This window comes from Bos javanicus, chromosome 17 (genome assembly GCF_032452875.1).
Source record: "Bos javanicus breed banteng chromosome 17, ARS-OSU_banteng_1.0, whole genome shotgun sequence".
NCBI classification, from domain to species: Eukaryota; Metazoa; Chordata; class Mammalia; order Artiodactyla; family Bovidae; genus Bos; species Bos javanicus.
In genome coordinates, this window is record NC_083884.1 from 53,276,306 (window position 1) to 53,304,036 (window position 27,731).

Below are 27,731 nucleotides of genomic sequence, written 5' to 3' on the forward strand. Positions count from 1 at the left end.
CGCCCGGGGCCCCCAGCCCCTCCACGCCTCAAGTGTAGGAGCGGAAACACCCGTCTCTCCTCTGTCTGCACACACAGCCTCCTCCCCGACTCATTGAGCCCTGTCCGCACCAGGCCAAGATCTGGTTAACTGGAGAAAACCTGGCCTCAATGAAACCTGACCAAGGGGAGCACATCTAGACACTTTCTTTGATTTTAAACAGGCCTCTATTACTTTTACGGAGAAGGCAATGGCACCCCACTCCAGTACTCTTGCTTGGAAAATCCCATGGACAGAGGAGCCTGGTGGGCTGCAGTCCATGGGGTCGCTAAGAGCCGGGCACAGCTGAGCGATTTCCCTTTCACTTTTCACTTTCCTGCATTGGAGAAGGAAATGGCAACCCACTCCAGTGTTCTTGCCTGGAGAATCCCAGGGACAGAGGAGCCTAGTGGGCTGCTGTCTATGGGGTCGCACAGAGTCGGACACGACTGAAGCGACTTAGCAGCAGCAGCAGCTATTACTTTTATGTGTCGGTTCAGTTCAGTCGCTCAGTCGTCTCCGACTCTTTGCGACCTCATGGATTGCAGCCCGCCAGGCCACCCTGTCCTTCAACTCCCGGAGTTTACTCAAACTCATGTCCATTAAGTCGGTGATGCCATCCAACCATCTCATCCTCTGTCATCTCCTTCTCCTCCTACCTTCAATCTTTCCCAGCATCCGGGTCTTTTCAAATGTGTCAGCTCTTCGTATCAGGTGGCCAAAAGTATTGGAGTTTCAGTTTCACCATCAGTCCTTCCAATGAATATTCAGGACTGATTTCCTTTAGGATGGACTGGTTGGATCTCCTTGATGTCCAAGGGACTCTCTTTATGTGTCAAAGGCATAAAATTTGGCTGTCCACTCTGTGCATCTCTAACGTAACTGCGTGTGTGCGCGCTCAGTCGTGTCCGACTCTGCAGGACCCTCTGGACTGAGAGCCGTTAGGCTCCTCTGTCCATGGGATTCTCCAGGCAAGAATACTGGAGTGGGTTGCCATGCCCTGTTCTGGGGGATCTTCCCAACCAGGGATCGAATCGCTGTCTCTTACTTCTGCATTGGCAGGAGTGTTATCACAGCTGTAATCTACGCGGGACTGTGGGATGACTTTTCAGAGACCCTCCTAGGGCTAAGAACCTGACCGGGGAGAGGCAGGGCTGGGACAGCCTGGAGACAGCTCTGGACCAACTCAGAGCTGATTCATCAGAGAGCATGCAGCAGATGCCACAGGAGGTGATGTGAGTCTTTTTTTTTTTTTTTTCCTTTTTTAATATTATTACTGGTTTGCTTCTAAAATTACCAGTCACAAAATTAGAGTATTTTTTTTTCTTTTTAAATCACAGGTATGCTCTCAAATGGTTATTTTGTTTCTGCTAGCCTCAGCTTTCCTTTCAGAGTATAGGTGTGAAATCACCCAATACTAAGGACACCCCTTGAAGTGGGAAGATGATACCTACATAACCCTGAATGTTGTTTGCTGGACCCCTTCTGTAACCTCACTGGTTCCTCACTGTCTAGTCCCGGAGCTGACACTGGGAACTTGAAAGATGTATTTAAGAAGGCTTTCCTCTTGCTCCGCTATAAAGAGGAAATAACTCTGCTTTAATCTAATTCTAATCACCGAAAATCTTCTTTACAATAAAATAACAATAGCTAATATTTGGGCTTCCCTGGTGGTTCAGACAGTGAAGAATCTGCCTGCAATGCAGGAAACCTGGGTTCCATCCCTGGGTTGCGAAGGTCCCCTGAAGGAGGGCGTGGCAACCCACTCCAGGAGTCTCGCCTGGAGAATCCCCGTGGACAGAGGAGCCTGGCGGGCTGCAGTCCATGGGGTTGCATACAATAGGACACAACTGAGCACTAAGCACAGCTAATATTTACTGAATGCTTAGTATTTGCTAGGCACTAGGTAAAACCCTCTGCATGTATTGTTTCATTTTAACCCTCAGCCCCTAGTCAACAGCTGTAGGGGAAGAAGGCCTGCAGGAAAGGGATTTGCAGGCTCCAAACCAGCTGTTTGTCAAACACCTTTTTCCACATTCAACAAAAGCACGTATTATGTGACCTTCACGCATCTTCTTTTAAACCAGGCAACACCCTCTCTGGGTTTAGAATGTCTGCCACAGGGACTTGGGACTTCCCTGGAGGCCTAGTGGTTAAGACTCTGAGCTCCCAATGCAGGGGGCATAGGTTCAATCCCTGGCCAGGGAACTAAGATCCCATGCGCCACGTGGCACAGCCAAAAATAAATTAAAAAAAAAAAAAAAAAAGGCAATGTCTGCCACAGGGACTTAACATCAGCAACCAACTACCACTCCTATCAATAATAAAGGGTTGGTAACTGTGCCAGGAGCTGTGCTCAATACTGTCGGGATCCCAGAGTACTTTGTTAAAGACATCTCTAATGAATTATGATTGATCTGTTTGTAAGAAAGATATTTGAGCAGCTGGAGGGCAAGGACCGCACTGTCTTACTAAGTTTTTTTTAGTAATTTTTTGTCACACCGTACAGACTGTGCAATCTGAGTTCCCTGATCACTGGACCACCAGGGGGTTCCCTGCCTTACTCAGTTTTATCCTGGTGGTGCCTAGCAGGGTGTCTGGTGCATTAGCAACATCCAACAAAAATATGTGTGGAATGAAGGAGCTGTAAAAGTGAATACAGAGTCCCCCGTACTTTGGCACATCAACAAACAGCTTAGTTTTATGAAAGAGCATTCCTATGGACACAAGGACACAATCTTCCCCACCGTCAATCTGTCAGGTTTTCCTCGTGAGAACACTTCAGGCAGGAGACCTGATTCTAGAACTGGCTCTGTGACTATTCTGCTGAGATTCTGCTTTTTGTTGCATATCTCCAGTGCTGTTTAATGCTTCCCCTGGGCCATTACAAGGGCAAAGCATTTAGGATATTGGATATTTAGGAGCATTTAGGACAACTGGATAACTTAGACCTGATTACAAGGAAAACCAAGAAAGCAAACAGTAGAGTTTACATCATTGGACTTAGTAAATGATGGTGTTGTATTTCCCATGCTGCCTCATTGACGTGTGTCTGATCTGGTGTCCCAGCCTCTCTTTCCTGCTTCATCTTGCTCCATCCTAGTCCATCAGGTCAGAAAATGTATCACGCTCCTTTGTACCTCAGGGCCTTTGCACATGCTGTTACCATTTATCTGGAATGCTCTTTTTCTTCCTGTTTGCCAGTCAGCATCTACTTATCTTTAGGCTTAGTTCAGATGCCACTTCCTCAGGGAAACCTTCCCTGAACCCTCCACTCTTGACCTATGCTCCTATTGTATGTTGACACAGTAGTTCAAAGCTTTATTTTTTGTAGCACTTACCAGGTTTTCACAACCTATTTGTGATTTGATTAAGATCTGTCTCTTCCATTAGATGGGCATCCCTGGTGGCTCAGTGGTAAAGAACCCATCTGCCAAATCAGGAGACATGGGTTTGCTCCCTGAGTCAGGAAGATCCCCTGGAGAAGGAAATGGAGAACCCACTCCAGTATTCTTGCCTGGAAATCCCATGGGCAGAGGATCCTGGGGGGCTACAGCCCATGGGGTCACACAAGAGTTGGACATGACTTAACAACTAAACAACTTCACTAGACTGTAAACAAAGATTGAGTCTGCTTTGCTCCCTGTTGTGTCTGCAGTGGCCAGCAAAACAATATTTAATGCGAGCTCAAATTATTTTGTCTCTTTGCTAGACCTCTTAAGCTTGCATTTGGCTGAGGACCCAGAAATCATCATTTACAGGACTGACTAATGTGCCCTCATTTGATGTAGTTCTCTCAAAGACCATTCTGGTTTTTAACCTACCTTGTCAGCTGTGGTTCTGATTAATGCGTCTGGTTTCTTAATCTGATTGTATTCATTGTTCTGTATCACGTATGTAGTGGTTACTATGATGATTCTGTTTGGCCCAGAATGATGAACCTTTTTGAAATGGACCCCAACAGAATTGTCATCTCATGGCTCAAGAGAAACAAAGATGCATGGCTTTGAAACAGCCACTGTAGCTACTGGTATCTAACCAGAGAAGGAAAATCTCAGGTCAAGGTCACCAAGAACAACTCCAGATCAATCCAGGATCAATGGTATACACAAAGTTCTGGGGCTTCCCTGTGGCTTAGATGGCAAAGAACCTGCCTGTGAATGCAGAACCAGGTTCAATCTCTGGGTGGGGAAGATGCCCTGGAGAATGAAATGGCCACCCACTCCAGTATTCTTGCCTGGGAAATCCCATGGACAGAGGGGCCTGGTGGGCTACAGTCCATATTATCACAGGGAGTCAGACACGACTGAGCGATTAACACACACACAAGGTTCTAAACCTCAGCCACGTTTCCTGAAATAAACCAAGCTTACCCCATAGTGACCCTCAATCCTTTGCATTCTATCAGCACTTTTAAGGTAAAACTGTTAAGTATTATCTTATATTCAGAATTTCGGCATTATCTTTATTCAGAATTTCTTTCTTTTGGGTTATTTCTATTTAATAGATCTGTTCACAAACTCTAAAAATACACTTCCATCAGTCTCTTTTGAAGGCTGAGATAATTTCTGGCAGGCAAATTATAGTACAATTCAGTTGCCTCCTTTTTTGGCCACTGAATGGCCTATGGGATCCTACTTCCCCAGTTCAGTTCAGTCGCTCAGTGGTGTCCGACTCTTTGTGACCCCATGGACTGTAGCAGGCCAGGCTTCCCTGTCCATCACCAACTCCCGGAGCTTGCTCAAACTCAAGTCCATCGAGTCAGTGATACCATCCAACCATCTCATCCTCTGTCGTCCCCTTTTCCTCCTGCCTTCCATCTTTCCCAGCATCAGGGTCTTTTCAAATGAGTCAGTTCTTCGCATCACGTGGCCAAAGTATTGGAGTTTCAGCTTCAGCATCAGTCCTGCCAATGAATATTCAGAACTGATTTCATTTAGGATTGACTGGTTTGATCTCCTTGCAGTCCAAAGGACTCTCAAGAGTCTTCTCCAACACCACAGTTCAAAATCTTCAATTCTTCGGCACTGAGCTTTTTTTTATAGTCCAACTCTCACATCCATACATGACTACCGGAAAAACCACTTCCCCAACCAGGAACCAAACCCTCACCCTTGGCCGTGAAAACAGAGAGTCCTACCCACTGGACTGCCAGGGAATTCCCCTTTCAAGATGAAAAATGTTGATGACAAAATATAAAGGCTGAAATCTAGTTTTATCTTGTAACCAAAGGCTGCCTCTCTTTCACAGAAATTGCTTATGGACTTAAATAACTAGGGTTGAGAGAGAGAAATTGATAATACTAAGGTTTCCATTTTTGAAATGCATGTACTGTAATACACAATAATATGGATGGGTAAGAATAGGCATGGGTAGATACTATAACTCTATGAGCTAAAAGACATTTAGTTACAAAACAACTGGACTTTTTTCAAATCCTTCAGGTCCCTGAAAGTGTTCTTAGCATCTCATCAGTGTTCTCTCTTTTCACTAGGTAAGTTGACGTGCAGCCGTGAACCTATCATGAAGAGAAGGAGAAAATTTAATATTTTGTTTCTCAGAAAGTCGGCCTCTCCAGGGACATTTTGGGTTTCTAACTTGGAGGCAATGGTTCACAATCGACTATACACAGGACCTTTCTCAGTTTTGCCCTGTATAAACCAGCCTAGCCTGGGGGAGAAAGCAAGCGTTTATAAAGAGCGTAGCCAAACTTCACCCAATTTCTCTTTTCAGCACCCTCATTAAAAAGGCTAAATGGGGTGGCTCCTCCACTCTCATGAAAATCATCTCTGAAGTAGCACTGAAACCTTTTAACAAAGGGGCATTGATACAGCACAATAGAACTTTGATATCGGCAATGCTTAAAAAAACTGCATTCCCATTCCTCAGGAAATTAACTTGCCAGGTTTGGTTTGAAGAGAGTAACCGTCCTTATTTCGCTCCTGTGTCAGAAAAAGAAACCCCAAAAAACTATTTTTATTATTAAAAATATTTTTTATTGACTGAAGCTGATCATTATATTCTTTAAAAAATTAAATTACTTTACAGGTTAAAACAGAAGTTTCAGTCTTCGAGGATTAAAAAAAAAAAATGCATATAAAACTTGATCTTCCAGCGAGCTTTGGTTTGTATAAGCTGATGGGACTACTACTGATCCAGACAAGAGGGAGCTCTGCTCGGCTTTTGGGACTGAAGGACCTCGACTGTCAGTAGCCCAAGAGATAGTCTGCAGTTAAAAAGGTTTTATATCATATCACTTTATGGCTATTTACACAGCCAAGTTCAGGGCTAAAACTACAAGGGAACACTATTTCTCATATATTTGGAGCTGACACTGATAAGCTACTGGCTATAATGTAAATGTATGCACAGGTTTAAAAAAATCAGATGGCTAAAACAGCATTTTTTATGCATGGATTCTCCATTTGATGTTCACACTTTTAAAGAGCTTCTGGAGTATTTAACCAGAGTCAGCGTCTTTATAGAGAAGGCTTTTTCTCTGTCAGCATAAATTCCAAGTTGGCATATTACATATAATATACAATTAGGTCTCATTTCTTACACATGAAAAATATTTCTTCCACATGAAAATGGCTAACCTGAAGACAAACAAGATACAGATGTTTAAAAATTAACTTTCGGTTTCAGCTCCCCTTTGGTATTAGATGCTGCTTACAAAGGATTACCATCCGCTTTTTGTTTTCAAGGCTAAGTATTAGGTATGAATGTCTGCTTCCTGCCTTCCACATGGATGAGAAATCAGCTTCTGTGGGAAGGAAACAGAATTAATCAAATCAAAATCAATGAGCACTGGATGGTGTGCGATAAGCTCCCAGCTTCTAAAAAAAAACATGAACTATACAGTCTTGATTCTCAACAACATAAGGTCATGCAAACTATTATAAATATGAAGACTTCTCAGGAAAGAGAAAAAAGACAGGGAGAGAGGGCTGCTTACGCTTGGTGCGTTCACAATTGTAAAAAATGTTCTTATGCTTAAGTGGAAAACAACTGAGATGATTTTATATTTTAACTTATCAAACTGGCTTCTAAAGAAACTTGGCATAGGAAATGAAGGTTCGACAGAAGGAAACACAAATCAAGAAAGTGCTTCCTGGGTCAATAAGCCTTTTTTAGAATACTTGAAACCCCATGGAAAGACTTCTTTTCAGACAGACATTCGGATGAAATGCTGACATGGGAGTTTGAAAGCTATATGCATTCACTTTTTAAGGCTTAAAATTCTAGGTACTGAGAACAAGAACTTTTGAATCTGCATTTCTCTTATAAGTAACTGACATTTGACTCTGATTAAATTTAGAAGGTGTGTATAAACAGGTCAGGCAAGAGAGAAAGGACTAGAGGTCAAACTCATTGCCGTGCTTCTAGATTATCAATATTCCCAAGTTACTTATTAAATATAAATATAAGGTGAGATAAGGAAAGGTGACTTACCCATGATCACGATGAACACTGAAGTTAACTTTTGTTTTCTTCAGTTACCGAGAGGGGTATTTTTTTCAGCTGACTCTTCTGAGACTTCCATATTCTACAAAACAACTCCCAATGAGTACCCAGGATGGAACAAGAAAATACTTAGGAGGACAATACACAAATACAGCAGAAATGCCTTTAAAAGACCTTAGGGAATTAATGAAATACAATGAAGCAATTTCATACAACCATCAGCCAGCCAGCCAGCAAAGATGGACTGATTTCCTGCTCGTGTGTGGGGCCTCTCTGTCTCTAAGCCTGCAGTTGGAATGTTCTATTTGCTTTACCGTATGCGTGTTATGGTTAAACCCTGGGAGTCAGCTAACGCCCAAATATAACTGGCTCTCTGTCAGCCTTAATATAGACTCTGCGGTGAGCCTGCAGTGAGGACAAGGGTCATCAAGAAGACTCCACAACTCTGAGCAACGCTTTAATTCAGCACGGTGCCTACTGAGGGCGTAACATGGTTAGGTTTTGGGGAGACATTAAAAAAGAAGAAGGAAAGAAGAGGAGGAGGATACTTGGAAAGACACTGGTAGACTCCAGTGATGAACCTGGGCTTGCTCAGCCGCCTCATCTTCCCACGGGGCCAGCCTTTGAGCCACGTTGGGATTCTTCTCGGTGCTTCCAGACCCCTGGGCTCTTAATCACGCTGCTTTCCTCTCTACTGGGATAGCCTTCCTATGTATTTTACAATATGATGTATTTTACTTCATTTTTCTAGGGGGGACTTCCCTGGTGGTCCAGTGGTTAAGACTCCACACTTCCATGCCTCTTGGCACAGCCAAAAATAAATAAGTAAATTTTTTTTAATGATACTAAAATAAAATTAAAAAGATGATTCTAAAAGGGATCCATAGGCTTTACCAGCCTGCCACAGAAAAAGTTAAGAACCTTGACAGATAATCCCAACAGCTGCCAACCACTGATGAGGAGACTGAGTCCTGTGTTCAGGTCAAAACTCCAACTTCAGTTTCAGGCTGAAACTGAAACCCACCCCACCCCGCAGGAGGCCTGCTGCTGATGGTGCGGCAGCTGTGCTGTCTCACTCATTCCTGTTTTTCCTCTATTTTTAAATTAATGTTTTTTAAAGAGCATGGTTTGAACATATATACATAGACAGATTCCTGTTCCCACCTCATGTGTAGAATACCACATGAAGCTTTCAGGATCCTGTCTTCTCTCACTCACTAGTACATGCTGAAAAAGACCCTGATGCTGGGCAAGATTGAGAGCCGAGGAGAAGGGGATGACAGAGGATGAGACGGTTAGATGGCATCACCAACTCAATGGACATGAGTTTGAGCAAGCTCTCAGAGTTGGTGATGGACAAGGAAGTCTGGTGTGCTACAGTCCACAGGGTCGCAAAGAGTCAGACACGACTGAGCAACTGAACTGAACATCCTGGAAACATCTCCGCACCTACGACCTTCCTGTTCTGTCTCAGGGTAATATTCCGTTGGTGGACAGGCCACAGCTATTCACTCAGATTCTTCTTGCTGGACACTCAGATCAGTTCCTAACTTTGGCTGTTATAAAGCAATGCTGCCATGGGACTTCCCTGGTGGTCCAGTGGCTAAGACTCCACGCTCCCAATGCAGGGGGCCTAGGTTCGATCCCTCATCGGGGAATCTAGATCCCACAAGCTGCAACTAAGAGTTCGTATGCCACAACTAAGACCTGGTGCAGCCAAATAAATGAATAAGTAAAAATAAATATTTTAAAAATAATAATATAAAAATAAAGCAAGGCTGCCGTGAAAAACTTGTCCATATACCATTTTACATACACACAGCTGTATGTGAATAAGAGAGTCACAAAGTGATGCTGCCAGGGCAAGTTTTAGACAACATCGACAGGTTCCTTGCCAGAAGGACAGAAGTACTTTGTGCTTCCCCAGCAATGTGAGAATGCCTATTTCAGAGACAGGCTTTCAATTAAGACCTTTGTCTTTAGCGACAGATGGCAAAATCCTGGGGAAGCAGACAGCCTGCTCAAAATTTATCCTGCTTCCTTGCTGCAAAAATTAAGAATTTTTTACAAAATTATTTACTTTTTCTGTAACCAGCAATACTCCACTCAAAGCGCCAGAGGGGCAGAATTTGCAAAGTGCATTGCCAAGTAGATTTCTGTTAGTTAAATTTTACTTTCCCAACATCTCTAGAATCAGTGAATAATCCACTGGAAAATATATTACATCTGAAAGCAGTATTTTTGCCAACTAAATGATTATCTGATTCTAGCTGGGATGTTAAGCAAGAGATTTAATCACTTTCCCTCTCCTGTAAAAGGAATGGTTGTGATGAGATCTCTCTTCTGGATCTTTCTAGCTCAAAAATTCCAAAAAAAAAAAAAAAATTCTCTTAAACCAAGTTTTCACCAAACTTGAATAGCTGTAGCATTTTTTCCATCTACACCTGTGGTCACCCTTCTGCATTCTTCCTGAACCCCTATCAGCTCCATTCACAGTATTTACCAAGCATACTCTGTAGCAGGTATGGCCTGTGCTACACCAGGGCGTGGGGGCCAGCATGAGTGATTGAGGCTCCTAAAGGTGCTAAAGCGGGAGCAGAGACCCATGGATGTTCCCAGCTGTCATGTGCTGGGACACGCACTCTGACACACCGCCCCCACCCTCAAGCGGTGCTATGAGGACAAAAGTGAGAGCTCCTGATTACATCTTAGGAATTAACACGAAACCCCAAAGAGGAGGTTAAGAGAAGAACCCGAGGCCATGAGGGTGAGTAGGAGCTGTCAGAAGGATGACTCTGAAGCATAGCTGGTTCTGCTATGACACTTGTTTTGAAAACACATATTTGTTCCAATTCATCTGCTATATCTAAGAATGACTTGAGTTGTTTGCGTTTGTTAATGCCTAATTTTTGTCCACAAGAAACCCTAGGTGAACTGGGCTGGGTCATTTAGGAATATACCCACCCCTTCTTCCAGACCTCTCCAACGCCCACCAGCTCTCGCCCCGGGGGTGTCATGAAACACATCCACACCCGCTGCTACGACTTTCCATCCAATCGCCCTCCTTCTGCCACTTTCCAGTGAGTCACAGACTGCAGCCTCTCCGACACCCAATTCTACCTGCAAACTTCAGGGCTTTTTCAGAGTCAAGTGCCACATTTATGGCAGTATTTGTGTGTTTCTTAACACAAGCATAAAGCTGTCCTACCATTTAAATGTCCTTTTCAAGATGTGTCACTGATAAAGGTTTTGAGGCTATGTTCCAAATCCCATTTTCCCCATAAATTGTATGGTTTTTATTGTGCAGTTTTGCACTGTGTGGTGATTTTTAGGAACCCATATGTTGCATTATGGCAGCTATAACTGTGGTTATCAAAATACTAAATAAGACTGTGATACAATAGTATATAGCCTTCTTTACTAGGGCATTAAATAATAAGGTCTAGCAGCAGGCCTAGTGGTCTGTAATTCTGACACAATACTTAGTGTAAATGATATTTCAAGACACCAGTAATAACTGCAATGTGGTAGAATTATTTGTTATTTCTACTAATGACAAGATCATAAGTAGCAGGTGCGAAGATGGCTCATTTCTATATCATAATTGAAGGACGTGCTCTATTTCAATTAGAGATTAACAAAAATAACCTAATGTGTAATTTTTACCCCTCCATCAAAATTTATGGATCTTCTGAATTCTATTCAACAAACTCTGATGAAAAATCTCTGCCCAACAAACCCGCAAGGACAGAAAGTAGATGAACATCGGCCTGAAGCAGGGGGAAGTAAAATGGGGAGTAACTGCCAGTGGGTGCAAGGTCCTTCTGGAATGATGAAAAGGTTCTAAAGCTGGATCATGCTGACGGTTGCACAACTTTGTAAATATACTAAACCACTGAACTGTACACTTCTACAAGGGGGAAGGTTATGGATAGGTGAACTATACCTCAATAAACGCTGTTAAAAACTTTAAAAACTCTTACCAATACGCAAAAATGTTCTACCCCAATGTAAATAAACAACTTCACTGATGCTGCAAAGATTTTGTCAAGAAAAAAATCCTCCTAGGAAATACCAACAACTCATATTTAAAATGGGCAAAGGACTTAAAGACACTTCAGGTTAGTGAAAAGGTTACTGAAAACTTGGTTTAAAAGAATTTTTGAGCTGGAAAGATCCAGAAGAGAGATCTCATCGCAACATTCCTTTCACAGGAGAGGGAAAGTGATTAAATCTCTTGCTTAACATCCCACAGCTAGAATCAGATAATCATTAAGTTGGCAAAAATACTGCCTTCAGATGTCATATACTTTCCAATGTATTATTCACTGATTCTAGTGGAGGTGATGGAATTCCAGTTGAGCTATTTCAAATCCTGAAAGATGATGCTGTGAAAGTGCTGCACTCAATATGCCAGCAAATTTGGAAAACTCAGCAGTGGCCACAGGACTGGAAAAGGTCAGTTTTCATTCCAATACCTAAGAAAGCTAATGCCAAAGAATGCTCAAACTACTGCACAATTGCACTCATCTCACATGCTAGTAAAGTAATACTTAAAATTCTCCAAGCCAGGCTTCAGCAATACATGAACCGTGAACTTCCTGATGTTCAAGCTGGTTTTAGAAAAGGCAGAGGAACCAGAGATCAAATTGCCAACATCTGCTGGATCATCGAAAAAGGAAGAGAGTTCCAGAAAAACATCTATTTCTGCTTTATTGACTATGCCAAAGCCTTTGACTGTGTGGATCACAATAAACTGTGGGAAATTCTTCAAGAGATGGAAATACCAGACCACCTGACCTGCCTCCTGAAATTTGTATGCAGGTCAGGAAGCAACAGTTAGAACTGGACATGGAACAACAGACTAGTTCCAAATAGGAAAAGGAATACATTAAGGATATATATTGTCACCCTGCTTATTTAACTTGTATGCAGAGTACATCATGAGAAACGCTGGGCTGGAGGAAGCACAAGCTGGAATCAAGATCGCCGGGAGAAATATCAATAACCTCAGATATGCAGATGACACCACCCTTATTGCAGAAAGTGAAGAAGAACTAAAGAGCCTCTTGATGAAAGTGAAAGAGGAGAGCGAAAAAGTTGGCTTAAAGCTCAACATTCAGAAACTAAGATCATGGCATCCGGTCCCATCACTTCATGGCAAATAGATGGGGAAACAGTGGAAACAGTGGCTGACTTTATTTTGGGGGGCTCCAAAATCACTGCAGATGGTGACTGCAGCCATGAAATTAAAAGAAGCTTACTCCTTGGAAGGAAATTTATGACCAACCTAGATAGCATATTAAAAAGCAGAGACATTACTTTGCCAACAAAGGTCCATCTAGTCAAAGCTATGGTTTTTCCAATGGTCATGTATGGATGTGAGAGTTGGACTATAAAGAAAGCTGAGCACAGAAGAATTGATGCTTTTGAACTGTGGTGTTGGAGAAGACTCTTGAGAGTCCCTTGGACTGCAAGGAGATCCAACCAGTCCATCCTAAAGGAGATCAGTCCTGGGTGTTTATTGGAATGGCTGATGTTGAAGTTGAAACTCCAATACTTTGGCCACCTCATGCAAAGAGCTGACTCATTAGATAATACCCTGATGCTTGGAAAGATTGAGGGCAGGAGGAGAAGGGGACGACAGAGGATTAGATGGTTGGATGGCATCACCAACTTGATGGACATGAGTTTGGGTGGACTCCGGGAGTTGGTGATGGACAGGGAGGCCTGGCATTATGTGGTTCATGGAGTCACAAAGAGTCAGACATAACTGAGCTACGGAACTGAACTGAACGGATTCACTGATTCTAGAGATGCCGGGAAAACAGAGTACATAGGAGAAGGGGAAGACACCTGAAGGGCCAAGGAGTGCATGAAGAGGCTTGTCGTTAGGTTATCAGGAAAATGCAAATTAGTCAATGGCAGTGAGATGCTATGTCAAATATACTAGAATGGCTAAAATCAAATGGACTGACAACACTGAGGTCAGGGACTTCCCTGGTGGTCCAGTGGTTAACACTCTGCCTTCCAAAGCAGGGGACGATGACTTGATTGCTGGGTCCAGGAGGACTCCATATGCCACGGAGTAACTACTACTGAGCCTCAACTACTGAGCCAGTACACGAGAGCCTCTGCTCTGCAGCAAGAGAAGCCACCACAATGAGAAGCCGGCACCCCACAAACAGAGAGTAGCCCCCTGCTCACCACAACTAGAGAAAGCCCATGAGCAGCAACGAAGACCCAGTGCAGCCAAAAATTAATAATTAAAAAAAAAACCACGGTTGTGTGAGGCTGTGGAGAACCTAGGTCTTTCATACAGGGCTGGGAGGGACATAAAATGGTACCAACCACTCTGAAAAATGACTTGGCAGTTTATTAAAAATTTAAATGCTATAACTAGCAATTCTAGGTATTTACCCTTAGAAAAATGAAGATATATGTCAATTTAAAAAAAAGGCTTGTGTGTGTGAAATGTTCACAGCTTTACTTCTGATAGTCCAAAACTGGAAACAACCCAAATAGCCCATCAACAGGCAAATAAACAAACTGTGGTCTTTTCATACAATGGAATGCTAATCAGCAATAAAAAAGAGTGAAATACTGATAAACAGCAACATATGAATGAATGAATGAATTCAACGCATGAATCTCAAAATAATTCTACTGAAAGAGGCTAGATAAGGAGTACAACCTGTAAGTCAGTCAGTTACTTTGGTCGCTTAGTCGTGTCCGACTCTTTGTGACCGCATGGACTGCAGCACGCCAGGCCTCCCTGTCCATCACCAACTCCCGGAGTTTACTCAAACTCATGTCCATCGAGTCGGTGATGCCATCCAGCCATCTCATCCTCTGTCGTCCCCTCCTCCTCCTGCTTTCAATCTTTCCCAGCATCAGGGTCTTTTCCAATGAGTCAGTTCTTTGCATGAGGTGGCCAAAGTATTGGAGTTTCAGCTTCAGCATCAGTCCTTGCAATGAATATTTAGGACTGCTTTCCTTTAGGATGGACTGGTTGGATGTCCTTGCAGTCTAAGGGACTCTCAAGAGTCTTCTCCGTAACACCACAGTTTAAAAGCATCAATTCTTCAGCACTCAGCTTTCTTTATAGTTCAGCTCTTACATCCATACATGACTCCTGGAAAAATCATAGCTTTGACTAGATGGACCTTTGTTGGCAAAGTAATGTCTCTGTTTTTTAATATGCTGTCTGCTGCTGCTGCTAAGTCACTTCAGTCGTCTCTGTGTGACCCCAGAGACGTCAGCCCACCAGGCTCCCCCGTCCCTGGGATTCTCCAGGCAAGAACACTGGAGTGGGTTGCCATTTCCTTCTCCAGTGCATGGAAGTGAAAAGTGAAAGTGACGTCGCTCAGTCATGTCTGACTCCTAGCGACCCCATGGACTGCAGCCCACCAGGTTCCTCTGTCCATGGGATTTTCTAGGCAAGAGTACTGGAGTGGGTTGCCATTGCCTTCTCCGAATATGCTGTCTAGGTTGGTCATAAAATAACAGTAAAACCTGTATCATTGCATTTATATGAAGTTCTAGAACAGGCAAAACTATTCTCTAATGATAAAAGTCAAATCAGTAGTTGCCTAGGGTGGAGGTAGGGAAAGATTCACTCCAAAGACCATGAGGGAACTTTCTGGGGTGATGGAGATGTTCTATATCTTGAGAGGGATGTTGGTGGTGGTTGTTCAGTAGCTAAGTTGGTTCCAATTCTTTTTTGACCCCATGGACTGTAGCCCGCCAGGATCCTCTGTCCACGGGATTTCCCAGGCAGGGATGCTAGAGTGGGTTGCCATTTCCTCCTCCAGGGGATCTTCCCAACCCAGGGATTGAACCCACGTCTCTTGCTTGGCAGGCAGATTCTTTACCACTGAGTCTAGTGTTTCCCAGGTGGCACTAGTGGTCAAGAACTCACCTGCCAATGCAGGAGACATAAGAGATGTGGGTTTGATCCCAGGGTTGGGAAGATCCCCTAGAGAAGGGACTGGCAACCCTCCAACATTCTTATCTGAAGAATCTCATGGGCAGAGGAGCCTAGTGGGCTGTAGTCCAGTGGGTCACAAAGAGTTGGACACGACTGAAGCAACTTCGCACACATGCACGCCTGCATATAGGCATTAAGGGCTTTCCTGGTGGCTCAGTGGTTAAGAATCTGCCTACCAATGCAGGAGACGCAGGTTCAATCCCTGGTCCAGGAAGATCCCACATGCTGCAGAGCAACCCAGCCTGTGCACCGCAGCTACTTAGCCTGTGCATAGGGCTCATGCTCTGCAACAAGAGCAACCACTGCGACGTGGAGCCCACACACTGCAGCCAGAGTAGCCCCCGCTCACCAAAACTGGAGAAAGCCCCAGGTGCAGTGATGAAGACCCAGTGCAGCCATAAATAAATAAATAAATGATGAAAAAAAAAGAGGTATTTCCGGGATTTCCCTAGTGGTCCAGTGGTAAGAATCCGTCTTCCATAGCCTGAATGGGAGGGGAGTTTTGGGGGGAAATGGATACATGTATCTGTATGACTGAGTCCCTTCCCTGTTCACCTCAAATTATCACAACATTGTTAATCAGCTATACCCCAATACAAAGTAAAAAAGTTAAAAAAAAAAATCTGTGGGATTTTGGTGAACTAAAATCCCACAGACAGAAGGGCACCTGAGCTCTTACGCCACAACTGGAGAGAAGCCGGGACGCTGAAATGAAAGATCCCGTCTGTTACAGCAAAGATCCTGCCTGCTGCAACTAAGACACGGTGCGGCCAAAAATAAATTAAAAAAATTTTTTAACAAATGGTATTTCAATGTCTTGCAGATCTTTCTAATTTTATTTTGTCAGGGATACAAAAAAGTTTAACTCAATGGCTTTCAATTATCTTGAACTATGTCCACAGCACATCCAACTAATGGACCTGGAATCTTATAGCACCCATCTCAAGCTTGTATTTTACAGACTGGGAAACTGGGACTCAAGTGTCCTGATTTCAAGTTCAATGTTCTTTTCACTATTTATGTCAGGCTATAAAATCTACAAAGCAACTTCTATCACTGCTACTGCAATGTTCCTGTGCTCAGAGAAAGCGTTTAGAATTAATGTGTGACACACTCCTCAAAGACGGATAGATTTAGAAAATGACTACTTTGCAATCCCTAATGAAACAACAGATCTAAAGCACAACAATCAAGAAACACGAAAGTCATTAAGTGAACTTTAGGGAAACTCTATAATAAAAAAGCTTAGGCTGACAATCTCCCCATTAAGTCTGACATCCAAACGTGGGGCAACCAGACAGGAGGATCCCCCAATACGACGCACCAGGCAGCAGGCTGGGTGTCACCATGAGGGCGTGTGGCCAAAGCAACAAAAAGAACCCAAACTGACCCCAAGTCTAAACAAGTCACTGGAGAGAAATACTAGCTTACAGGAATCTGGAGGCGAGAGGTATGTGTGACGCAACAGCGAGGATGGAGCCATCCAGCCTATCTCAGTCTCTGGGCAAATCTACGGGACAATGACCCAGTGCTTCTCCCGCAGATAAGTGGCATCAAAAGACAAAGACAGAAGGGACTTCTCTGGCGGTCTAGTGGCTAAGACTCTACACTCAATGGAGGGGGCCCAGGTTCGATCTCTGGTTGAGGAACTAATAAGATAAGATCCCACACGCTGCAACTAAGACCCAGCACAGTCAAACGAATAAATATTTTTTTAAAAATGAAACACAAGAGAAAGAAGAGAGGAGGAAGGAAGGAGAGAGGGAGGGAAGGAAGGAGAAGGAACTGTTAGTGATGAAGAGAGACCTTAGGGATTCACTGAAGTGCAAAATATGGACCTTGATTGAGTATTAATTTGAACAAATAGTAAAAAGATACTTTTGAGACAAACAGGGAGACCTTAAGGTGGTGTAGTCATTAGACAATATTAAAAAGTTACTGTGAATTTGGCTGGGTCTAATAAAAGTCCTTATCTGTTAGAGCTACAGAATGAAGTACATATGCGTGAAAAGACATGATGTCTGTTGTTTTTGCTAAGTCATGTTCAACTCTGTGTGACCCCATGGATTGTAGCTACCCACCAGGCTCCTCTGTTCATGGGATTTACCAGGCAAGAATACTAGAGTGGCTTGCCATTTCCTACTCCAGGGGATCTTCCTGACCTAGGGATTGAATGCAAGATGCAAGATGTCTCTTGCATCTCCTGCATTGGCAGGTGGATTCTTTACCACTGAGCCACCAGAGAAACCTGACATTATGTCTAGGGTTTGCTTTAAAATGTTTCAGGAAAAAACAGGACCGATGGGGGAAGATGAAACAAAGGCGGCAGAAAGCTGATGGTTACTGGAACTCTGGGATTAGAAGTAGTCTTTCTACATCTGTACTTGAAATTTTCTATAATAAAATGTCTTTTAAAAATCCCCCAGAATGTACGTGCATGTGCCCAGGTAATTGGAAAGAGGAAGTCTGGGTGTGGTGACATCTGTGGCAACATTCTGTTCCTCCTTAAACCCAGGCTGCTAACCCCTTCCCCCAGACACGAAGACACCATCATTCTAACAGAAAGTGACGTTCGCACACAATGACGGAAAATGTTCAGATACTACAGGTGGGGTCAAAAGAAAAGGAAGCACGTACACTTTTGCTGGTGCTGAGATTCTCAGAGCTGATGGGAAGCAGGGTGCTCAGCTCCAGGTCCGTGACCATCTGACGGGATTCTGCCAGCAAACGCTGAAGCTTGCTCGTGGGAGAAAAATCATCCTGGGAACACAACACAGTTCAAGCACTGATGAAATCAAGAAACACTTTCCAACGTTTATGTCTACAAGAACAATCTAACAGACACGAACATCAACTATTCATGACTAGTTCTTTGACTTTAGGTGTTTGTTACATGCCAAAGCAGAACACTAAATACTAAAAGAACCAAATCTCAGTTCTTTCTTAAAACCTATTTGACCAGATAATTTGACTTCAACAGAACTTACTACAACTAATTAAGTAACACCCATGTGATAAAAGAATCGTAGGCATTGTTTACCTCTCTTAAATCAACTTGTCAAGGGTGAAATTATCAAGTCAAAACACTTACAAAATGCAACTTTAACACTTAAGGCTTGCTAGCTTTTAAATTGTTTAATTTTTTATTTTTTGGTCACACCATAGAGCATGTAGGTTAGTTCCCTGACCAGGGATCAAACCTAGGTCCTTTGCATTGGGAGCACAGAGTCTTAACCACTGGACTGCCAGGGAAGTCCTCTGTTAGCTTTCAAAAATATGTGGAAATATACCTTAGTTTGTTCATTCTTGTTTAATTTTCTACTTTGTGTTAAAAGTTTTTCACAGTATATAACGTGTGTACAACCTGTGAGTTTTCCACGGTAAACATACAACTAACTATATACAATTAACATCTGGTGAGTTCTGGCACATGTACACACCCATGAAACCATTCCCATGATGAATACAGGTCACATTTGCCATGCCTGTGTCCCTGGGGAAATCCTGCCTCTGAGTCCCTCCTTCCCATTCCCAGACAACTACTGATCTGCTTTCTCTCACAGGAGATTAGTTTGCATTTTCTAGAATTTTGTATAAATGCATTACATACTTTTGTCTGTCTGGCTTCTTATCTCAGCATAATTCTCTTGGGGTACACCCATGCTGTATGTGTATAAATAGTTCATTCCTTTTTATTGCTGAGAAGTACTCCATTGTATGGATAAACCACCCTCTGTAGCATACTCAGGTTGTTCCCAGTTTTGTTTAACTAGTGAAAATAAAGCTGCTTGAATATTTATGTGGACATATGTTTCCATTTCTCCAGGAGTAGAATAGCTGGGTCATATGGTAGGTGTATTTTTAACTTTTTTTTTAAAGCAGTTATTTTAATAGAAAGTACCCAAGTGTTTTCCAAAGTGGCTCTGCCATTTACATTCCCGCCATCAGTGAATGAACAGCCCAGATGCTCCTGATTCTAGTCAACACTTAGGACCATCAATTCATAACAAAGAGAACCAACACTCATCAAAACACACATTAGCGGCCAAGCCCTACGACATCCCCTTGAAACCAAGGAACTGTGATGCTGTGTGTGTGTGTTAGTGGCTCAGTCGTGTCTGACTCTTTGCGACCCCATGGACTGCAGCCCACCAGGCTTGGTGTCCATGAGGTTTTCCAGGCAAGGATACTGGAGTGGCTTGCCATTTCCTTCTGCAATGGATCTTCCCAACTCAGGGATCAAACCCAGGTCTCCTGCATTGGAGGCAGATGCTTTATCATCTGAGCTATGAAGGAAGCCCCAACTGTGATGCTTTAATTATATATTTGTAGGTGAAGAAATTGAGGCTCAAAGAAGTTAAATAACTGTACTATGGTCACTGAGCTAAGACAAAGCAAACTGGGGATTTGAACTCAGATCAGATGCTTTCAAGGCCAGATATCTTCCCAAAAGAACCCCCAAAATGACTAAGTTTACTTGAACTAATTTTCTTTATGATACAGCTGCGATCAGAAGCCTGTTCATGATAAAGACACTGGCTCATCCACAACAGTGAGTGTAGAAACAACCCCAGGGCTTCCCAGGTGGCTCAGTCATGAAGAATCAGCCTGCCAATCCAGGAGCGCAGGAAAAGTGGACTCCATCCCTGGGTGGGAAAGATCCCCTGGAGTAGGAAATGGCAGCCCAGTCCACTATTCTTGCCTGGAGAATTCCATGGACAGAGGAGCTTGGTGAACTACAGTCCATGGAGTCGAAAAGAGTCGGACACGACTGAGCAACTAAACACACACCCACACGGAAATAACCTCACTGTCTGCATGTCAGGGTGTGAACAGACAGACTGCGGAGTATACGGTCACTGGACAGCACACTGAGCAACCATCAGAATGAAGAGGCCAGGTCCACAATGTCAACACTGATGAGGGTCACAAAATACTGACAGCTGGAAAATCACACTGCAAAAGACATTTGTGTACATTTTAAACAAACAGTCTATGCCCCAACCAGTAACACTGAAGAAGCTGAAGTTGAACGGTTCTATGAAGACCTACAAGACCTTTTAGAACTAACACCCAAAAAAGATGTCCTTTTCATTATAGGGGACTGGAATGCAAAAGTAGGAAGTCAAGAAACACCTGGAGGAACAGGCAAATTTGGCCTTGGAATACGGAATGAAGCAGGGCAGACTAATAGAACTTTGCCAAGAAAATGCACTGGTCATAGCAAACACCCTCTTCCAACAACACAAGAGAAGACTCTACACATGGACATCACCAGATGGTCAATACCACAATCAGACTGATTATGTTCTTTGCAGCCAAAGATGGAAAAGCTCTATACAGTCAACAAAAACAAGACCGGGAGCTGACTGTGGCTCAGATCATGAATTCCTTATTACCAAATTCAGACTTAAATTGAAGAAAGTAGGGAAAACCACTAGACCATTCAGGTATGACCTAAATCAAATCCCTTATGATTATACAGTGGAAGTGAGAAATAGATTTAAGGGCCTAGATCTGATAGATAGAGTGCCTGATAAACTGTGGAATGAGGTTTGTGACATTGTACAGGAGACAGGGATCAAGACCATTCCCATGGAAAAGAAATGCAAAAAAGCAAAATGGCTGTCTGGGGAGGCCTTACAAATAGCTGTGAAAAGAAGAGAAGCGAAAAGCAAAGGAGAAAAGGAAAGATATAAGCATCTGAATGCAGAGTTCCAAAGAATAGAAGAAGAGATAAGAAAGCCTTCCTCAGCGATCAATGCAAAGAAATAGAGGAAAACAACAGAATGGGAAAGACTAGAGATCTCTTCAAGAAAATTAGAGATACCAAGGGAACATTTCATGCAAAGATGGGCTCGATAAAGGACAGAAATGGTATGGACCTAACAGAAGCAGAAGATATTAAGAAGAGGTGGCAAGAATACACAGAAGAACTGTACAAAAAAGATCTTCAGGACCCAGATAATCACGATGATGTGATCACTGACCTAGAGCCACACATCCTGGAACGTGAAGTCAAGTGGGCCTTAGAAAGCATCACTACGAACAAAGCTAGTGGAGGTGATGGAATTCCAGTGGAGCTATTTCAAATCCTGAAAGATGATGCTGTGAAAGTGCTGCACTCAATATGCCAGCAAATTTGGAAAACTCAGCAGTGGCCACAGGACTGGAAAAGGTCCGTTTTCATTCCAATCCCAAAGAAAGGCAATGCCAAAGAATGCTCAAACTACTGCACAATTGCACTCATTTCACATTCAAGTAAAGTAATGCTCAAAATTCTCCAAGCCAGGCTTCAGCAATACGTGAACCGTGAACTTCCTGATGTTCAAGCTGGTTTTAGAAAAGGCAGAGGAACCAGAGATCAAATTGCCAACATCCACTGGATCATCGAAAAAGCAAGAGAGTTCCAGAAAAACATCTACTTCCGGTTTCTTGACTATGCCAAAGCCTTTGACTGTGTGGATCACAAAAAACTGTGGAAAATTCTGAAAGAGATGGGAATACCAGACCACCTGACCTGCCTCTTGAGAAATCTGTATGCAGGTCAGGAAGCAACAGTTAGAACTGGACATGGAACAACAGACTGGTTCCAAATAGGAAAAGGAGTACGTCAAGGCTGTATATTGTCACCCTGCTTATTTAACTTCTATGCAGAGTACATCATGAGAAATGCTAGGCTGGAAGAAGCACAAGCTGGAATCAAGATTGCCGGGAGAAATATCAATAACCTCAGATATGCAGATGACACCACCCTTAAGGCAGAAAGTGAAGAGTAACTAAAAAGCCTCTTGATGAAAATGTAAAAGTGGAGAGCGAAAAAGTTGCCTTAAAGCTCAACATTCAGAAAACGAAGATCATGGCATCCGGTCCCATCACTTTATGGCAAATAGATGGGGAAACAGTGGAAGCAGTGTCAGACTTTATCTTTTTGGGGCTCCAAAATCACTGCAGATGGTGACTACAGCCATGAAATTAAAAGACGCTTACTCCTTGGAAGGAAAGTTATGACCAACCTAGATAGTATATTCAAAAGCAGAGACATTACTTTGCCAACAAAGGTCCGTCTAGTCAAGGCTATGGTTTTTCCTGTGGTCATGTATGGATGTGAGAGTTAGACTGTGAAGAAGGCTGAGTGCCAAAGAATTGATGCTTTTGAACTGTGGTGTTGGAGAAGCCTCTTGAGAGTCCCTTGGTCTGCAAGGAGATCCAAGCAGTCCATTCTGAAGGAGATCAGCCCTGGGATTTCTTTGGAAGGAATGATGCTAAAGCTGAAACTCCAGTACTTTGGCCACCTCATGCAAAGAGTTGACTCACTGGAAAAGACTCTGATGCTGGGAGGGATTGGGGGCAGGAGGAGAAGGGGACGCCAGAGGATGAGATGGCTGGATGGCATCACTGACTAGATGGACGTGAGTCTGAGTGAACTCCGGGAGTTGGTGATGGACAGGGAGGCCTGGCGTGCTGCGATTCATGGGGTCGCAAAGAGTTGGACACGACTGAGCGACTGAACTGAACTGAACTGAACAGCATGTGATGTTTAAGTGTACACTTTTATGAAAAACATAAAAGCATAAAAACAAATGTGGACACAACTTCATGGTAGTGGATGACTGGTGGCAGGGGGTGGACAGGGCAGAATGACACACGGGGTTTACTCTTTATCTGTAATATTCTATTTCTTTAACCTTGAAAAATACAGCAAATACAGCAAAATGTAAACATGTTAAATCTGAATGTAGGTACACAGTTGCTTCTTGTACTCTTCATTTTGTGTGTTTAAGCTATTTACTAAAAATAGATACAGCAATCACTTGGAGGGCCTGAGGGACATTTTGCCTGAAGCTAACCTACAGTATGTTTAAAGAAAACAGAAGGGAAGTAAGTATGACTTCAGTTCAATAATGCAGGTAAAATCCTATGGTTAAAATAAAACCTGAAGAACAGCCAAAATTAAGCACGCTAACATAAGCACGCTAACAATATTGCTACAGGAGAATTAAAAGTGTACTGGGGAGAAATCGTGCTTGAATAAGCTGGGTATTTCTTTCTTTCTTTAAAGATTTTTTTAAAAAATATGGACCATTTTAAAAGTCTTTATTGAATTTGTTACAATATTCTTCTTTTGTTCTTTGTTTTTTGGCCATGAGGCATGTGGGGTCTTAGCTCCCCGACCAGGGATCAAGCCCACAGCCCCCTGCATCGGAAGGCTAAGTGCCAACCACTGGACTGCCAGAAAAGTCCCTAAGCTGAGTATTTCTAAGTGAAATACAAACCTTTTCACTGGGCAGGGCTGCGTCTTTGTTGACTAACAAAATCTTAGATGAGTTCTTTTTATCCGAAGAGGATTCTGTCTCTATCAACTTCTCATCCTCTCTTAAGGCAGATTTTGAAGAATCCAAACAGTGGGACTGCTGGATGGCGATCAGCTCACTGTGAATAATAAAACCAAACAAAAACAGGCATCTTGAAACAATAACAAACATATGACACCAATACTCATACAGAAAAGCATTTCAACAGGACAAAAAGAGAGATTTTTCCTTTTTCATGAAGAAGCTGAAGTTTGAATAGAATGTATAGATTCGAATAGAATATTTATATAGGATATTATAAATTAATGCACACCCTTCACAGCAAGAAAACAAAGTTCTTTGTTAAAGGGTAACTACAGAAGAGAGAATTGTCCTCCTCTCTACACCTTCTGGAAAAAACAGCAAAGAAAAGAAGGTTTGAGGGATAGGATCATCCAAGAGAGATAGGGGAAAGAAATGAATACAGTATAAGGTTAAACGTGTAGATTTTAGGTTTTCAGCGTGAGATTGATTTTTGCTAATAGTTTTTTAAAAGTTCTTTTCTGAAAGTTGAATGGCACTGTTATGGGTCCTTAATTCTTCTACAGGATCTCAGTAATTAGAGAACAGACACATGTAGCTAAGTTTCTGAGCAGGTTATTAAAGTCTGGGCTCAAAGCAGAGAGCCTGGAAACAGGCCCTGGAAACCTCCTTCTCCCACGGACCTTCTGGATCAGTCAGGGCAGCTGCTATGGCTTCTCTGTCCACAGATACACCCCTGGCTGTCAAATGGAATGGAGGTATAAATGTGAAGAACATTTTGGTCAGATGATGAAGTGTGCACACAAGTTCTTATAATCTAAGGAAGAATGGGAAAACATGATTATCTTTTCTACTTAATCATGCATTTGTCATGCGATGCCTTGGCATGTGCCTCTGCTGGAAGAACAAGAAGTCACTTGAATTATTTCAAGCCAGGGAGGTCAAAAGGGCCTGGAAAGAAAACTCAGAAGTTGCTTTGGAATTTCTTTCATGCCTTAAATTTAATATATGTCCACTGTACTCTTAAAACTGTCTAACACAAAATTTTTCCCTTAATATATGCGTGTTTTTGTTCAGTAGTGAAAAACAGGAAGTTGTGTCCTACTGGGATTTGTGATTACTTAAGGCAATCTTTTATTAAAACCAAATATGAACAGGTAACATTTAGTGTAACATCCAATTTTTTAAAAAGCTTTTGCAACTGACAGAATCAGTATATGATTTTTAAATGACTCAGGCTTCTAAACAGGCCAAATGAAAACCCAAACAATGAAAATCCCCAAAAGGAATTTTTAACTATAAAGTCCTATGAAAGGCAATGTGATGATTCAGATAAGGCTCTCAATAGAGAAACTTTATTCTTTCTATAATTTAAGGTCAAAGAGCAAGGTTTTCTTTAAAAATAGCACAAGTTAGGATAGTGCCCCACAACTACCTACAGGATTCAGCAACGGACAGTGGGATGAGCCTGAAAGGGCAGCATTTGCTAACAACTAAGAAGAAGGCTGAGCGCCGAAGAATTGATGCTTTTGAACTGTGGTGTTGGAGAAGACTCTTGAGAGTCCCTTGGACTGCAAGGAGATCCAACCAGTCCATTCTAAAGAAGATCAGCCCTGGGATTTCTTTGGAGGGAATGATGCTGAAGCTGAAACTCCAGTATTTTGGCCACCTCATGTGAAGAGTTGACTCATTGGAAAAGACTGATGCTGGGAGGGATTGGGGGCAGGAGGAGAAGGGGACGCCAGAGGATGAGATGGCTGGATCGCATCACTGACTCGATGGACGTGAGTCTGAGTGAACTCCGGGAGTTGGTGATGGATAGGAGGGCTGGCGTGCTGCGATTCATGGGGTCGCAAAGAGTCAGACACGACTGAGCGACTGAACTGAACTGAATGCATTTTCTTCTCTTAAACAAAATAAAAAATACAGTCAGATAGAAATGGTCAAAAGGCACAAACTTACAGTTATAAGAACTAGAGATTTCACATACAGTAGGACTAATAACATTTACACTGCTGTAGGCTATATACGAAAATTGCTGAGAAGGTAAATCCTAAGGGTTCTCATCACAAGGAAACAATAATTTTTTTTTCTTTTGTATCTATATGAGATGATGGCCATTCACTAAACTTACTGTGCTCATCATTTCCTGATGTACTTAAATCGTTACGGCAAACACCTTAAATTTAGACGGTGTTCCACATCAGTTATATCTCAATAAAACTGAAAGAAAAAGGCCAATAACTGTTACCAGCTTGTTAAATACAAATATTCTTTCTCCTGCATGATTTTGAAAAGTAAGAAAGTTTGGGAGATGTAAACTGAACACAAAGGCCAAAGCAGTCGGATGTATCAATAAGCCAATGCAGGCCAGGAGAATGTCTTATCTGGGGTCTAGGGAATGTAATCTGGACATGAAAGAAACAGCTTATCGATTCAAAAGGATCCAGGCTGAGGAATGCCCCAGAGCAGCATTCTACTCTGTGAAGTGACCTCCCCGTTTGTTTTAAAATAAAACATGTTTGCTCAGCTCATGACAACTGGCTGTGTTGTTAAGCAAAACCTTTGCCTCAGATGCTGTCCTAGGCACAAACTTCTCACTGGAATCAAGTCTCTGTGCAATCAAAAACTCAACAGCCTGTGCTGTGATGAAAAGAGGAAGTGGTGTGTCAAACACAATGTCTGTTGCAAACGCTGCTTGCATTTCACAGCTGGCATGAAGTGGCTCCTGCAGGCCTTTTCTATTTCTAAACTCAGTAAGTAGGCTCCCTGGGCTTCCCCGGTGGCTCGGCGGTAAAGAATCCACGTGAAAATGCAGAGACGTGGGTTCAATCCCTGGGTCAGGGAGATCCCCTAGAGGAGGAAATGGCAACCCGCTCTAGTATTCTTGCTGGAAGAATCCCATGGACAGAGGTACCCAGCGGGCTACACTCCATGGGGTGCAAAAGAGTTGGCTACAACTCAGCAACCGAACCACACCACCAAGTAGGCTCCCTGGGTGTTCACAAACGTGAAACGAGACTGACCTTGTCGAAGAGTTGTACTTGGTCCCGCTGGCGCTTCCTGAACAAGTGCACACAGATTTGTGGCGCACGACCCTCTGCACTTTGGAAGGCTTGAAGATGCTCATCCACTCCACATCAGACATGTGGCCCGGCGCTTCGATTACGAAGTTACTCGGGTGGCAGCACTTGGACTCCCACATGTCGCTTTCATCCACACAGGCTTCATTTCTGTGGCAACAGGAGACTCCAGGCCTTTCCAGGTGGTCCTGATAGTCGACATCCAGCTTTTCTGGCTGCTTTGAATCAGAACAGCTGGCCAGGCCCAGGTAAACGTTGACGTCATGCCATTTATCATCAGATACAGATGTTGATGTTTCTGAGGGTTGCTTCTCTTCGTTCTGAATCCCAATTCCATTCCCTTTGTGTGATTTTGCGTGGATCTTGCAAAATGTACTTTTGTTTTCGGGTTCAATCTGGATTTTTCCTCCCAGAGACCAAGACTTTTGTTTCTCCACTAAGTCTTTTGCAAATAGAGATGAGATAGCAATTACACTTTTTCCCCCAAATGAAGTATTAACCTGTAGTTTCTTCTCTTTGCATACATCACAAGAGCTCTTGTCTGACCTAGTTTGCTGAACCAACGTGGTCTCAAATTTTTGGTCCTTAACCAGTGACTTCTGATTTTTCTCCCTCTTAAAATCGACTTTTAGGTGGTTATTTTCAAGGTCTGATAAACACATGTCTCTGCTATGGTGGCATTACAAAAAACGGGAAGTTATAAGATACACTTGATACTATCATTTTAAATATTTCACTCAAACCTCATCAGTTGAGCTAAACCCTAATAAGACCCATTTGTCTCAGTTGAAAATAGAAGGTAGGAATTTTATATTCTTCGGAGCCCAGTTTTAGCCC

At 42.8% G+C, this 27,731-nt stretch overlaps 1 protein-coding gene across 6 annotated transcripts in view; it reads right to left on the reverse strand.

Moving 5' to 3' along the window:
• Positions 1–4,484: 4,484 nt before the first annotated feature.
• The window catches only part of CCDC62 (coiled-coil domain containing 62), a 43,880-nt gene continuing 20,633 nt past the window's right edge, over positions 4,485–27,731 (reverse strand). For 3 of the 6 annotated variants that reach the window (XM_061384681.1, XM_061384680.1, XM_061384682.1), the window contains 5 exons: positions 26,838–27,563; positions 23,752–23,908; positions 18,113–18,235; positions 7,474–7,567; positions 5,992–6,784 (listed from right to left, as the gene is read on the reverse strand). In XM_061384681.1, coding sequence (XP_061240665.1) covers positions 7,514–7,567; positions 18,113–18,235; positions 23,752–23,908; positions 26,838–27,563 — 1,060 coding nt within the window. In that variant the 3' untranslated portion in view covers positions 5,992–6,784; positions 7,474–7,513. Of the gene's footprint in view, positions 5,537–5,991; positions 6,785–7,473; positions 7,568–18,112; positions 18,236–23,751; positions 23,909–25,144; positions 25,718–26,837; positions 27,564–27,731 lie in introns of those variants that run through there. The other 3 variants (XR_009730364.1, XM_061384684.1, XM_061384683.1) reach the window with 3 other exon arrangements.